General features: G+C 39.0%; 1 protein-coding gene across 1 annotated transcript; it reads right to left on the bottom strand.

Annotated features, from left to right (window-relative positions):
• Positions 1-2,356: 2,356 nt before the first annotated feature.
• On the bottom strand, positions 2,357-4,255 carry LOC306847253 (uncharacterized protein). Its single transcript, XM_079381101.1, has 4 exons — positions 4,135-4,255; positions 3,789-4,058; positions 3,214-3,255; positions 2,357-2,716 (listed from the first exon to the last, which is right to left on the bottom strand). Exons 1-4 carry the CDS (start codon positions 4,190-4,192, stop codon positions 2,535-2,537), a joined length of 552 nt encoding a protein of 183 aa, XP_079237227.1. The 5' UTR covers positions 4,193-4,255; the 3' UTR covers positions 2,357-2,534.
• Between the last annotated feature and the right edge of the window lie 7,958 nt (positions 4,256-12,213).

The raw sequence follows: 12,213 nt of genomic DNA, 5'->3' as shown, positions 1-12,213 counted from the left end.
ACCATCAGAGATGCTGGCTTTTAAACTGAACGCTGATAACAGGCTGGAAAAGTCGTGGGGAAGTCGTGGCCTAATGGTTAGAGAGTCGGACTCGTAATCCAAAGGTTGTGGGTTCGAGTCTCGGGCCGGCAGGAATTGTAGGTGGGGGGAGTGAATGTCCAGCGCTCTCTCCACCCTCAATACCACGACTGAGGTGCCCTTGAGCAAGGCACCGAACCCCCAACTGCTCCCCGGGCGCCGCAGCATAAATGCTGCCCACTGCTCCGGGTGTGTGTTCACGGTGTGTGTGTGTGTGTGTGTGTGTGTGTGTGTGTGCACTTGGATGGGTTAAACGCAGAGCACCAATTTCGAGTATGGGTCACCATACTTGACAATACGTCACGACGACGACGAAGGTCTCCCTCCTCTTTAGCCCGGAGGACACAGCATCAGTGATTTGCAACAAGAATGTCAAATTTGGACTCGTCTGACCATCGAACACTTTTCCACTTTGAAACAGTCCATTTTAAATGAGCCTTGGCCCACTGCCCATCTTTACTTCTGAGAGACTCTGCCTCTTTAAGAGATCCCTTTTATAGCTAATCATGTAACAGACCTGATGTCAATTAACTTAATTAGTTGCTAGATGTTCTCCCAGCTGAATTTTTTCAAAATGTCTTGCTTTTTCAGTCCTTTGTTGCCCCCGTGCCTACTTTTTTGAGACCTGTAGCAGGCATCAAATTTGAAATGAGCTCATTGTGTGCATAAAATTGTATAATTTCTCAGTTTAAACATGTTATGTTGTCTATATTCTATGGTGAATAACATACTGGCTCATGTGATTTGAAATTCTTTTAGTTTTCATTTTATTCAATTTTGAAAAACATCCCATCATTTTCGGAATTTGGTTTGTAAATGTCACTTTTGATCAATGTAACACATCCTAGCTGAATAAAAGTTTTTTTTTCTTTCTTCCAATCAGTATATTATTATGATTTCTGAAGGATCATGTGACACTGAAGACTGGAGTAATGATGCTGAAAATACAGCTGCAGATCACAGAAATGTATTCACTATGAATACTGAGTTTAACTCCTGCTTGCGTGATATGCTTTAAACCAGGAGTGCCAACCCTGTTCCTGGCGATCGACTGTCCTGCAAAGTTTAGCTCCAACTCTAATCAAACACACCTGCCTTAGATTTGTATGCGATCCTGAAGACCTTAATTAGTTGCTTCAGGTGAACAGGGTTAGGCGCTCCTGGTTTAAACAAACAGTGCATTTCTCAAAGATAACTTCTAATGTCCATTAAAAACTATCTGCCAGACAATATTTGCAGCGTTTTATGCTGTTTACAAAGAGAAAAAAGGCAGAGGTCAAAAGAAAATGATGAATTTGGAGGGATATTTCTTCGATGTGTTTTGTGTCTTGTGACACACAGTGTGATGCAGGGAAAACGGGAACAAGCGGAAACCCCTAAAGCACTTCTGCACCGAGTTTCATCACAGACACATGTTGAAAGAGATCTGCATTTCTCAGATCAGAAATGAAATTCTCAAAACAAGAGTTACAGATTCTGACAGTGGACTTTCTAATGTTTATTTTCGCCTTTGTGCACATATTTCTTTTTAGTTTTCTATTTCACAATGACGTTGTAATGTGTTTTTTGTTAGGTTTTTGTCAGACCACTAGTAAAAGTGCAACTGTGAATCATATCCAGTCTTTTTCAATCAATATCCCACATACAGTAATGTGTACATTTGTACTTTTGAAAAGGATCTATGGCATACATAAGAAGCACAGCCTTCTGCATCTCAGCACAGTAACTGTCATCCAAACTGTTGCCATAGTTTACATCAGCTAATACTAACAGAGAGCACTGTTATACTGACAACATCACCAAGTATCTTGTTTGTGAACAATGACACAAGGACATCAGGCATGCGAGAGCATTTTACCCCCGCTGTATAGCCCGTGGTGTTGAAGAGGTTCTCCTGTCCCAGACCAAAGACGGGATGCTGGGGCAGAATAGTTATTTTTGTTGTTTGCTGTATTGTACTGTACTCTATAGTACATTAAATGGAGTAATAAAACATTTGGGGAGTACCACAAGCAACACTTATTACCGGGTTTTGTAGTATTGTTTTGAATTGATCTCATCCGTGTGTAAAACTGTGTTGTAGTGTGTGTGTTTGACTGTTTGTGTATCATGTCTGAGAGCAAAGTTTGGTTTTTCAGCAAGATTGAGTTGTTTTGAGTGGAGAGCTTCATTTTGACCTGAATATAGGATGTTTGGGGAACTGAGTTAGAAGTTATGGATTTGTGTTTAGAGTTATAATTTCAAGAAATGTGTTTAAGCAATCGAGAAAAACTGTAATGCAAGTCAGAGGAAGTTTATTGCACATTGCCAATTTTATTATTCAGCAGCTGAAAAGCAGACAGTAAGTCTAGCCACTTAAAATATGAATACTACTTAGTGTTAGAGAGTGTTAGTAGAAACCTAAGTATGAACAACAGTAACAGTGACGCTTGACTAAGCAGAGTAACGGTCCAGGGTTAGTTTGACGGGTGTTCTCTCAGGTTGATGTACAGGTCTGCGCTGTGAGATCTCGGGGTTTCTCTGTGGGTGGAGAGTGAAGCTTTGACAGCAGCTGCAGTAGCAGAGAGAAGCGTCAGAGCCGCCAGAGCGACCCCAGCAAACATCAGCACCCGCTCCGCCACATCCACACGCTCCGCTCCTGAGGATCAACACACAAAGCTTTCAGCAAACTCCTGAACTCAATTCTTGAAAAATTCTGAAATATTGTCTCATGAATCTCTTAAATGACAGGTTGATGGTGTCTGACATGCACATGATGTTGCCTTATCTAATATAACAAATTGCAATCTCTCTTTTTAATTTTAATTGACTTGAATTGAATGATGTATTTTGTATGTAAAGTGTGAGATGATGACATGACTTTCTGAGACAGTTGAGTAATATTAAGCCTGTCACAATCATACATCTTCACTGTTATCACAGTACAGAGATTCATAAAGAGGAAGGAAGTGAAAGTATAAAGGATCCAATGAACGATGCTCTGCGGTATGGCATTATTACACAGCGAGTCATTCCACCGCAGAAAAAATGATTTATCAGCTTCTGTGCAGAATTAGCATTGTTTTCATGGAAAAAGGCTTATATTAGTGAAGCAGCATTGAAATTGGAGAGCGATGCCCTTCTTTCTTGACTCACCTTTGAGACACTCAGCCAGATCCTCTTTGTTCTGTCCATCAGCTGTGAAACTCACACAGAGAACAGAAGAAGTGCAGTGAAAGTCAAATTCTGTGAAGTGTGTGTGTAATGATACACTGACATCGTTAACATTCACACATTCAGCTTGAACTCCATGTTTGAGCTGCTAACACAGATGTAGTAACTAGCTCCTGGTTGCAGGCTCAGCAGGGTCTGTGCTTTATCTGCTCCAATCATCTTGTTATTCCATATGTTCTGATTATATATTTATATAATATATATTTGAAATATATGATTATAATAATACGGTTTTTTATAAAGCACCTTTCCAGAGCTCAAGGACACTTTACAATAAACATCCAATAGGTGAAGGTAACATCAAAATAATACAGAAGGATAATGTCAGACAAAATACAGGAAAAGAAGGGAGCACTGGACATCAGAGGAATAATATGTAGATGAGCAGATGAAACAGAAGTCAATTTAAGAAATGTATGTTCTAAGAACAAGTACGTTATGAGCAGCGATATACAAATGTACTTTCAGCTTGTCACGCTGAGGCATGGGTTTCTTACCTGCTTTGACTGTTAGACATGCCACAGGAGTCCCGTTGCAGTAATACAAGCCTTCGTCCCCAGATGAGACGAACCAGATGAGCAGAGACAGGTCTGGTAACGAGCTGTGATTGTGATTCTGCAGGTGTCTGGTCACGTCTCCGTTATCAGTGCTGAGGATGGACACTCGGTGTCCATGCAGATCTCTGCTCCAGGTCACTCTCCCAGCCTTCAGCTGACCGCAGGGCAGAACAGCCATGCCCCCGGGCCGGACCCGCTGGTGCTGGAGACCTGACAGATAAACCCACAGCATCACACGCAGCTCAGGAGCACAGGAGCAGAGCGAAGGCTAGCAGAGCACACATACCGTGTGTAGTGAGGATCAGTCCATGCAGCGAGAGGCAGAGTAAAGCAGTCACACTCATCGTCTCTCAGATCAGATCTGCTCTCTGAAACACTTCCTCTGTTGCACTCTTACTCAAGAAACCTTCCAACAGGTCATGTGCCTGCCGTCAAGACTTTTTCTGTTGCTTCTCGAGAAGCTGAGTGTTATAACCTAGAGGAGTGTGTGTGTATATGTGTGTGTGTGTGTGTGTGGCAGGCAGAGATGGGCACAAATACATCAAAATGTAGTTATAATAAAAATATACAAAATACTGTGTGGGAAAATGTATTGAAATACAAATATAGTATTTTGGATTTTGAAAATACACAAAATACATTTGAAATTGGCCATCCAGTGAAGTAACACTATTACTGTTTACACCAAGAACGATAATTATAAAGATAACGATATTACTGTATTCTAAGTATACAACGTAGTTGTGCCATCTGTCACTTTAAATGCTCAAGCTCTGTAAAGCAGAAAGGGTTCCGACTGGCTGTCAAGGTTTTTATCATTCATCATTTTTTGGTTATAGTTGTGGTGTGCTATCTGTTATATTCTCTTAGATTTAGGATGTACTCACACTAGGGGATCTGATCCATGCTTGAGCTCTGTACCGTGTCCAGTGTGGTTTGTTTAACCATGGCCTGGCCTGCTTGAAGAGTGATCGCTAACCACGCGGAGCATGGAACAGTTCATTTACTATTTTTGTATGCGCTATTGTTATCATTATGACAGCAAAAATCTTAATTACTACTTGGATATCACACTTTTCAATTAATTCCGAGTACAATTCCATTTATAATGGGTCTGGTTGTCATCTTATTGATGAACAGGTATTGTAGTTTGTGAGTACAGCTCCATTATCCTCAGCTGCCTCTGTAATAATCCTGTTAAAAAAGTCTGTTAGCGAAAGGACATCTAGGGTTTTAGTACAAGGCAAACGTGCCTAGTGTGAGTATAGCCTTAGGACATTTGTTTTATTTATTTATATCTTTATTATCAGCATTATAGTTATCTTTGTCTTGGGGTACACACACACAGAAAGCTGCTTATTACTCATTCATGACGTGTCAATAACTCCCAATAAAAGCTCCACAGATATATTTGCAAACCAAGATGATATATAAACGATAAAGAAAAAGTTCAATCGATTTATGATGTGTAATAAAATGGAATGACAAAAAAAAAAAAAAAAAAAAAAAAACTAACAAGACTGACTAGTGCTAATGCTATGTTCCCCTTGCTAGTGCTCTTTTTTACCTGCTGAGACAGGTTTGCTTTTTTCCCACAAAAGCAAGATCACCTTGTTTTAATATTAAAGTCTTGCACATAGCAGTGCAATAACCATTTCAAGCATTTTGTATGGTTTACACACAGCAAAACAGCATGTATTTGACTGAAAATCCAGAATCGTCAACAAGCTAACTGTAAAGATAGTGAATGATGATATAGAGGGGTGACCATACGTGCCATCCTGGCCAGGATTTCTATATTGCCTAAAATACCTAGGTTTTGGCTTTGTTTGGGTGTGCAGACCGATCAGTTTCTTATGTTTTCGAAACGCTCTCGAGGTACTATGAATCAAAGCAATATAGAAATCCTGGCCAGGACATGTCTGGGAAAAACAGCACGTATGGTATAGTTGTCAACAAATGGGATGCTACATTTTATCTATGATTTTGGGTTTAATAAGATTTTCCCAGGAAACCTTGTGTCCTCCATAATTCATATTCACTTTATTAGAAGTTTATGTACAGGTGGTTATGCTTGCACATGCAGTGATGTAAATTACCCAAGCAGTTCTGAGTTTGATATGTTCAGCATTTCTAACCTCTAGGTGGTGACATTGGTATAAGATTTCAATATGGTTCATGTAGCTTGATTCTTTCATAACATTCACCAGAGATTATGTAAACTGTTCATGTAAATAATGTTTTTGGAATAATGCTTGAGACATGTGATACTTAAGACACTGGTTGCAGGACAAATAAGCCTCCTTCAGATGAAGCTGATTTTAGTCCATCTTCCACAGAAAAACAATGGTGAACGGCCTCTTCCAGTGTGAAGGCAATAGGGATGATCTTCACTGAACGAGTCAGACGTACAGTGACTGGGAAAGGACATGTTCATAGGTTGAGCTTTTGTTATGGCCGTGACATATTAACATAACGTCATAGCATGTTGAGGTCATGACATATTAACTTGTGAAATACTGGAATGTGATCATGTGTTGTGGCCATTTTTATCAAACATTTATAAACATTTATAGAAGTAGCCTGGGCTTCATGAAAGGCTGTATGGCCGACGTGAATGTGTATAAAGGTGAGGTTCAGGAAAGAACTAGTGCTATATGTTAACAAGCATTTCTTAAACTGCCCTAATAGTTCAGATGACATGTATACGTCCCTGGCCAATGAGAAATCAAAGGTTATTATTACAAATGGAACTGACAGGATCCCACCATTAGAAAGAAGCTAAGAGGACTGATAATTAATTATGTAAAATAAAAGTGATAAAACAGAGAAAAAAACCTTGATCCATTAATTGAGCAACAGCCGATAACAGAAATGTATAAGAATGAGGATTTGGAATGAACCACTTCAGCTGTTCTGCAGGAATCTCGGCTTTGGTGTCTCCAGCATCATTCTGGCTTCTGGAACTCTGCCACTTGAGTGACCTTTGCACTGAGCAGAAGTCTTTATCCACAACATCACCACGGGACTCACAACTACAGCAGACGGACCAAAAATAATAAACTGCCATTTCAAAATAGAAGCTGTGTTTTATTTACTGATTTGTGCATGATTGTGGTGAGCCCTGGCACCTGTCTGTCCTTCTGCTGTTAGCTTGCTGTCCCCACACCACCACTACCATATACTCAGTATATTACCCCCTGCCTGTCTCTTTTCTTTCTCAAATATTCTCCACGCTGACACAAGACCATGACCCAAGTGATAAGGACGTTTGTCTTTTAGTTCTAATATAATATGGATCCTTGCAATCATTTGTTGATTTTCTTTATTAATTAATGACTTGCTTGAAACTTGACTAAAAACTATAGTTTATATATCATATATAAGTGTACTCTTAAGCCTCTTCGTCTAAAGTGTTGTGTACAGTGCTAACAGAATCAATCAGAGCTCCTCGACACATTAAACATGTTAAACACGTGGGTCATTCCATGAAATCAGGAACTTGAGAAGAAGCTCATGAAATGATCAGTTTCAGAATCCTGCTTCAGTTGTTTCAGCGCTCGCTGACATGCAAAATGAAACTGAAACTTTATCTCACAGTTGTCCAGTTGCTGGGCACTTGCTCCTGTATTTGAACAGGTATAGTGTAGGATCAAAGATGAGAGTCATGAGTTCATTTCTCAGGGATACACACATGCACGTGTACTGCATACCTTGGATGCTTTATCAGCTGCTTTGGATAAAATCCTAATATACAGGTCCTTCTCAAAAAATTAGCATATTGTGATAAAGTTCATTATTTTCTGTAATGTACTGATAAACATTAGACTTTCATATATTTTAGATTCATTACAACACAACTGAAGTAGTTCAAGCCTTTTATTGTTTTAATATTGATGATTTTGGCATACAGCTCATGAAAACCCAAAATTCCTATCTCAAAAAATTAGCATATTTCATCCGACCAATAAAAGAAAAGTGTTTTTAATACAAAAAAAGTCAACCTTCAAATAATTATGTTCAGTTATGCACTCAATACTTGGTCGGGAATCCTTTTGCAGAAATGACTGCTTCAATGCGGCGTGGCATGGAGGCAATCAGCCTGTGGCACTGCTGAGGTGTTATGGAGGCCCAGGATGCTTCGATAGCGGCCTTAAGCTCATCCAGAGTGTTGGGTCTTGCGTCTCTCAACTTTCTCTTCACAATATCCCACAGATTCTCTATGGGGTTCAGGTCAGGAGAGTTGGCAGGCCAATTGAGCACAGTAATACCATGGTCAGTAAACCATTTACCAGTGGTTTTGGCACTGTGAGCAGGTGCCAGGTCGTGCTGAAAAATGAAATCTTCATCTCCATAAAGCTTTTCAGCAGATGGAAGCATGAAGTGCTCCAAAATCTCCTGATAGCTAGCTGCATTGACCCTGCCCTTGATAAAACACAGTGGACCAACACCAGCAGCTGACATGGCACCCCAGACCATCACTGACTGTGGGTACTTGACACTGGACTTCAGGCATTTTGGCATTTCCCTCTCCCCAGTCTTCCTCCAGACTCTGGCACCTTGATTTCCGAATGACATGCAAAATTAGCTTTCATCCGAAAAAAGTACTTTGGACCACTGAGCAACAGTCCAGTGCTGCTTCTCTGTAGCCCAGGTCAGGCGCTTCTGCCGCTGTTTTGTGGTGGCTTCTGCCAGTGCTCTGAGGAATCATTTTCAGAGTCTTGGGGTTTTGATGCCAGAATTTAGATTTTATTATCAGAGACAATAAAACCGAGAGACGCTGCAGTGAATCTCCCGAATACATGGCCGCTCCTGCTTAAATCCAGTTTCTCCCAAGGAGTGTTCTATACATTTTCTATAGCGTTATTGTTTCTAAGAAACAGTCTCCATCTGTTTGCTAGAGCAGACACTAACCCCTCTGTATGTTACGTTAAATGAAGAGGCATGACTTGGTCATAGGATGTGCGCACCAATGACTAGACTATGCAACAGTACTCTGGCGGAGCAGCAGGACCAAACCTCTCCCCCACAATTGACTAGGAAGGAGTAAAAGATCCTGTCTCCCTAATTCCTTATTTAAGATAAAACAATATTATGAGCGTGCATAAGCCCAGTCCTGGTAGTGTACATTTTGATTACACTTCAAATTCCATTTTTCATCTTGACATCTTAGTATTTCCATTTGGTTAGCTGTGGCTTTGACAACTAGTGACCTCAGTATAGGAAGCACACAACAAAACAGTAATCCTCCTATTAATACTGCAACTCCTAAAAACATTCCTAATTTAGCTAACCATGCTCCCCATGCTCCTAACTTTAGATCAAACCAATCCCACATTTTATTATCAGTCCCAGCGTTAGGTTTAAATTTTAACCTTAGGTTTAGTTTTATTTATTTATTTATTTTATTATTACTTCACTAAACGCTCATTTTGGAGTAATATTATTTTAAACATAGCCCATACTTTTCCTTTTTCAGTTAGCAAATAATCCAAATCTATTTTGTTTTGACATGTCATTCTGCTTGTTGCATCTAATTGCTCTCCTAACAGTGATAAAGCATCATCAGTGTAATTAATAAATCTTTGCTGATTGTAATATATGTAATTGATCCATTCTGTATTTTTAGTTTGTGTAATCCAAACAAATATTGATTCAAACCCTGATTTGACTTCATCTTTTGTTTTAAACTCATAAGGTATACCTCTTGGTTGACCAATTGAATCTATAAACTGCAGGGTCTTTTTCATAGGCTCCTTTAGATCTGGATTTTTCTTCATTTGTTGCTTCCTCTTCTAGTGAGATGTGGCTCATTTTATGTGTCAGCATAACCCTAGTACATAATCCTGACCATTTTTCTGGTAATGTTGTTAAGAGGCCTTATTCTAATTCACACATGTCTGTCACTGCAATATCGATGTCATCAAATATAGGTGGTTGGCCTTGTTTTATCATTAAATAGTCATCTTTACATCGTGGTGTTTTCCATATTTTGCGGCATTTTCCTTCAACTTTTCCTACATCACTATGTCTCTTCTTTTCATAACATTCAAATTCCTGATCTGCCATTAATTGTATTCCTCCTTGTGGCTTTTGTACTTTTGTTTTCTGTACTATTGGCCATTTACGGGTACGTATGCACTGTAATTCAGTTGCTTCTCTGTAGTTTGTCGTAGATTGTAAAAACTGGCACCAATATGGGCAAAATGACATTTTTTGGGTACAGTTTCTAAAGATATTTATCTCTCTGCCTCTTTCTATAAAATGTTTTTCTATAAAAATTTGTTGGCCCACATCTGCTCCAAAGTATTTTGATCATCTTATTAGCCATCTCCCATCAATCATTCCATCTTCACCAGGGTGACTCTTTACGAGTCGTTGCAATGGTCTCTCCCTCGTTGGCAAGGGAGGGTCGTTACTAGCACGCCCTTCACCCCTTGCTTCATGCTGTGTGGGGTTGTTGAATGGTGGAGCAAACCATTCCCTGGCCTTGACAGAATTGCTGTAACCTGTAATGGAAACCTTCACAGTTTTTGTTAGTGATATCAAGCATGCTCATCTGTTCATATGCTCATCTACTCATTTGCTCATCTGGCCAGTCGTCCTGTGGAAACTTCATGTGGGTTGAGGGCTGTCCTGGCCCCTTTTTTGAGCTCTCACAAACCCAGTTCTGTCAATATAATGAGTATAGGGCTAATACCCATCTATAATATAATAAAGAATTTGGTTTTACTCAGTTATTTGCATCCTTATTATTTTTCAAATGATTTCAAATTTATTCTCAACAATTTACTAATTCATTTATCTTTTTGTTTTATAAACTGAGTTCCACTGTATCATTTGATAATTTCCTGGGCCTATCTTGCTCAGTAGCATAGGCATTTTCACCTGGAAAACACTCAACCCACTTTATTTATGTTATCAATCAGAAAGACAATATTTTATACTGTTGACACAAAATCAGCTCCATCATGATATGCTGAAAAGTGAAAGTGAAAAGAAAGTTAGATATGGGGTGGACAGAGCAATCTGGCTTGCTTTGCCTTCCCATGTAATGCGCTGCGCAAGTGTGGCACTGTTTTTCTTTCTGCCACAATAATAACCTAGGTACTGACCAGGAAACTTAGCCAAATTCATCCATGGTCATTATTTTACTGGGCATAATTTGCCCTGTGGGCCCACATTTTAAAATTTGCATACAGCTGTTTTGGCAAAATAATTGATTGGCCTCAGTGTCTCGTCAGACACCTTCATTCACTCCACAACACCATCTTTCACACTCTTTCACACCCCCCTTTTTGGCCAAAAACATGTTTTTTCTTGAGATGTCATCTGATTGTGACCTGAATGGTTTTAGCTGTGGAATGCCATGTATTCTGAATAGGATAAAACAAACTCTTTTCGTTACACTCTACTGAGCGTAGACCTGATGGCATTCCACATAGTTTCTGGATGTCCGATGCATCTGGACAACATCAGTCACCATATAGTTTCATTTAACAATGCAGTATAAACCTCTTTTTGTTTTTTTTTGTTTTTTTTGTTTTTTACACAATTTAATAGATTTATTTGTTTAGAATAATTGTCTGCTTTGTGCAATTGAGAGAGCCAATTTTAATTTCTCAAATGTCATTTGTTTGTGTAATTTACAGTTTAGTCACATGCTTTTTCTTATTGCTCATGAGCTACTTTGAGAAGAGGATAGGAGCTCTCTGCATAATCTAGGATCCATGGCCATCAACATTTCTATCTTGTTACCCCCAGTGTTGATAGCATTTATGATTTCATGATTTTGGATCTCTGGATTAAAAACATTTATTGTTATTTTATTCAATCTAGCCCTAGTAAATTACCATTAAACAAAATGGAGTGACCAGTATTTTTTATTTTAGAAGCAATATAGTTTTTTATTTATTGATTTATTTTTTATATTTTATTAGACAGTTTGTCTACCCTTTTTGATGCTATTTTTTATTAATTTGTAAAGCTCAGCACTGTTTTCAATGATTAAGTTGTACATTTTCCCTTAGTTGGTTAATGAGATAGCCATCACTATGCCACATCCAGCTCCATTTTTATCTGATTGGTGAGTCAAGCACCCACTTCTGTCTGTTATAATTCCTTTTTCTTCCAGACATATGGCTGGACTGGTACCTACTGAAAAGCAGATTGAGAATGTTAGTTAAAACACAGAATTCAGAGAACTGCTGAGAGACCAGTGAATAATCAAAATTAATACAGCTAATAAAATAATTAACACAATTTGAAGCAGTCTCTTTAGTGAGTGATCATTAAATATGCAGCACCTGTGCCCACCAAGGGAAGGGATGGAAGTGCTTCTGGTTAGATCATCAGTCTGTTGAAG

The sequence above is a fragment of the Barbus barbus genome (assembly GCF_936440315.1).
Source record: "Barbus barbus genome assembly, chromosome: 27".
Taxonomy (NCBI): domain Eukaryota; kingdom Metazoa; phylum Chordata; class Actinopteri; order Cypriniformes; family Cyprinidae; genus Barbus; species Barbus barbus.
The sequence above is the reverse complement of the archived record's forward strand: the minus strand, read 5'-3'. Positions and strand labels throughout refer to the sequence as shown.

Bases quoted from the DNA above. Each gene is read 5' to 3' on its own strand.
- LOC306847253 (XM_079381101.1), bottom strand. From the start codon at position 4,192: ATGAGTGTGACTGCTTTACTCTGCCTCTCGCTGCATGGACTGATCCTC. The intron at 4,059-4,134 runs GTATGTGTGCTC...TTTATCTGTCAG, and splicing joins ACTGATCCTCACTACACACG to GTCTCCAGCACCAGCGGGTC. The intron at 3,256-3,788 runs GTAAGAAACCCA...TGAGTTTCACAG, and splicing joins ATGTCTAACAGTCAAAGCAG to CTGATGGACAGAACAAAGAG.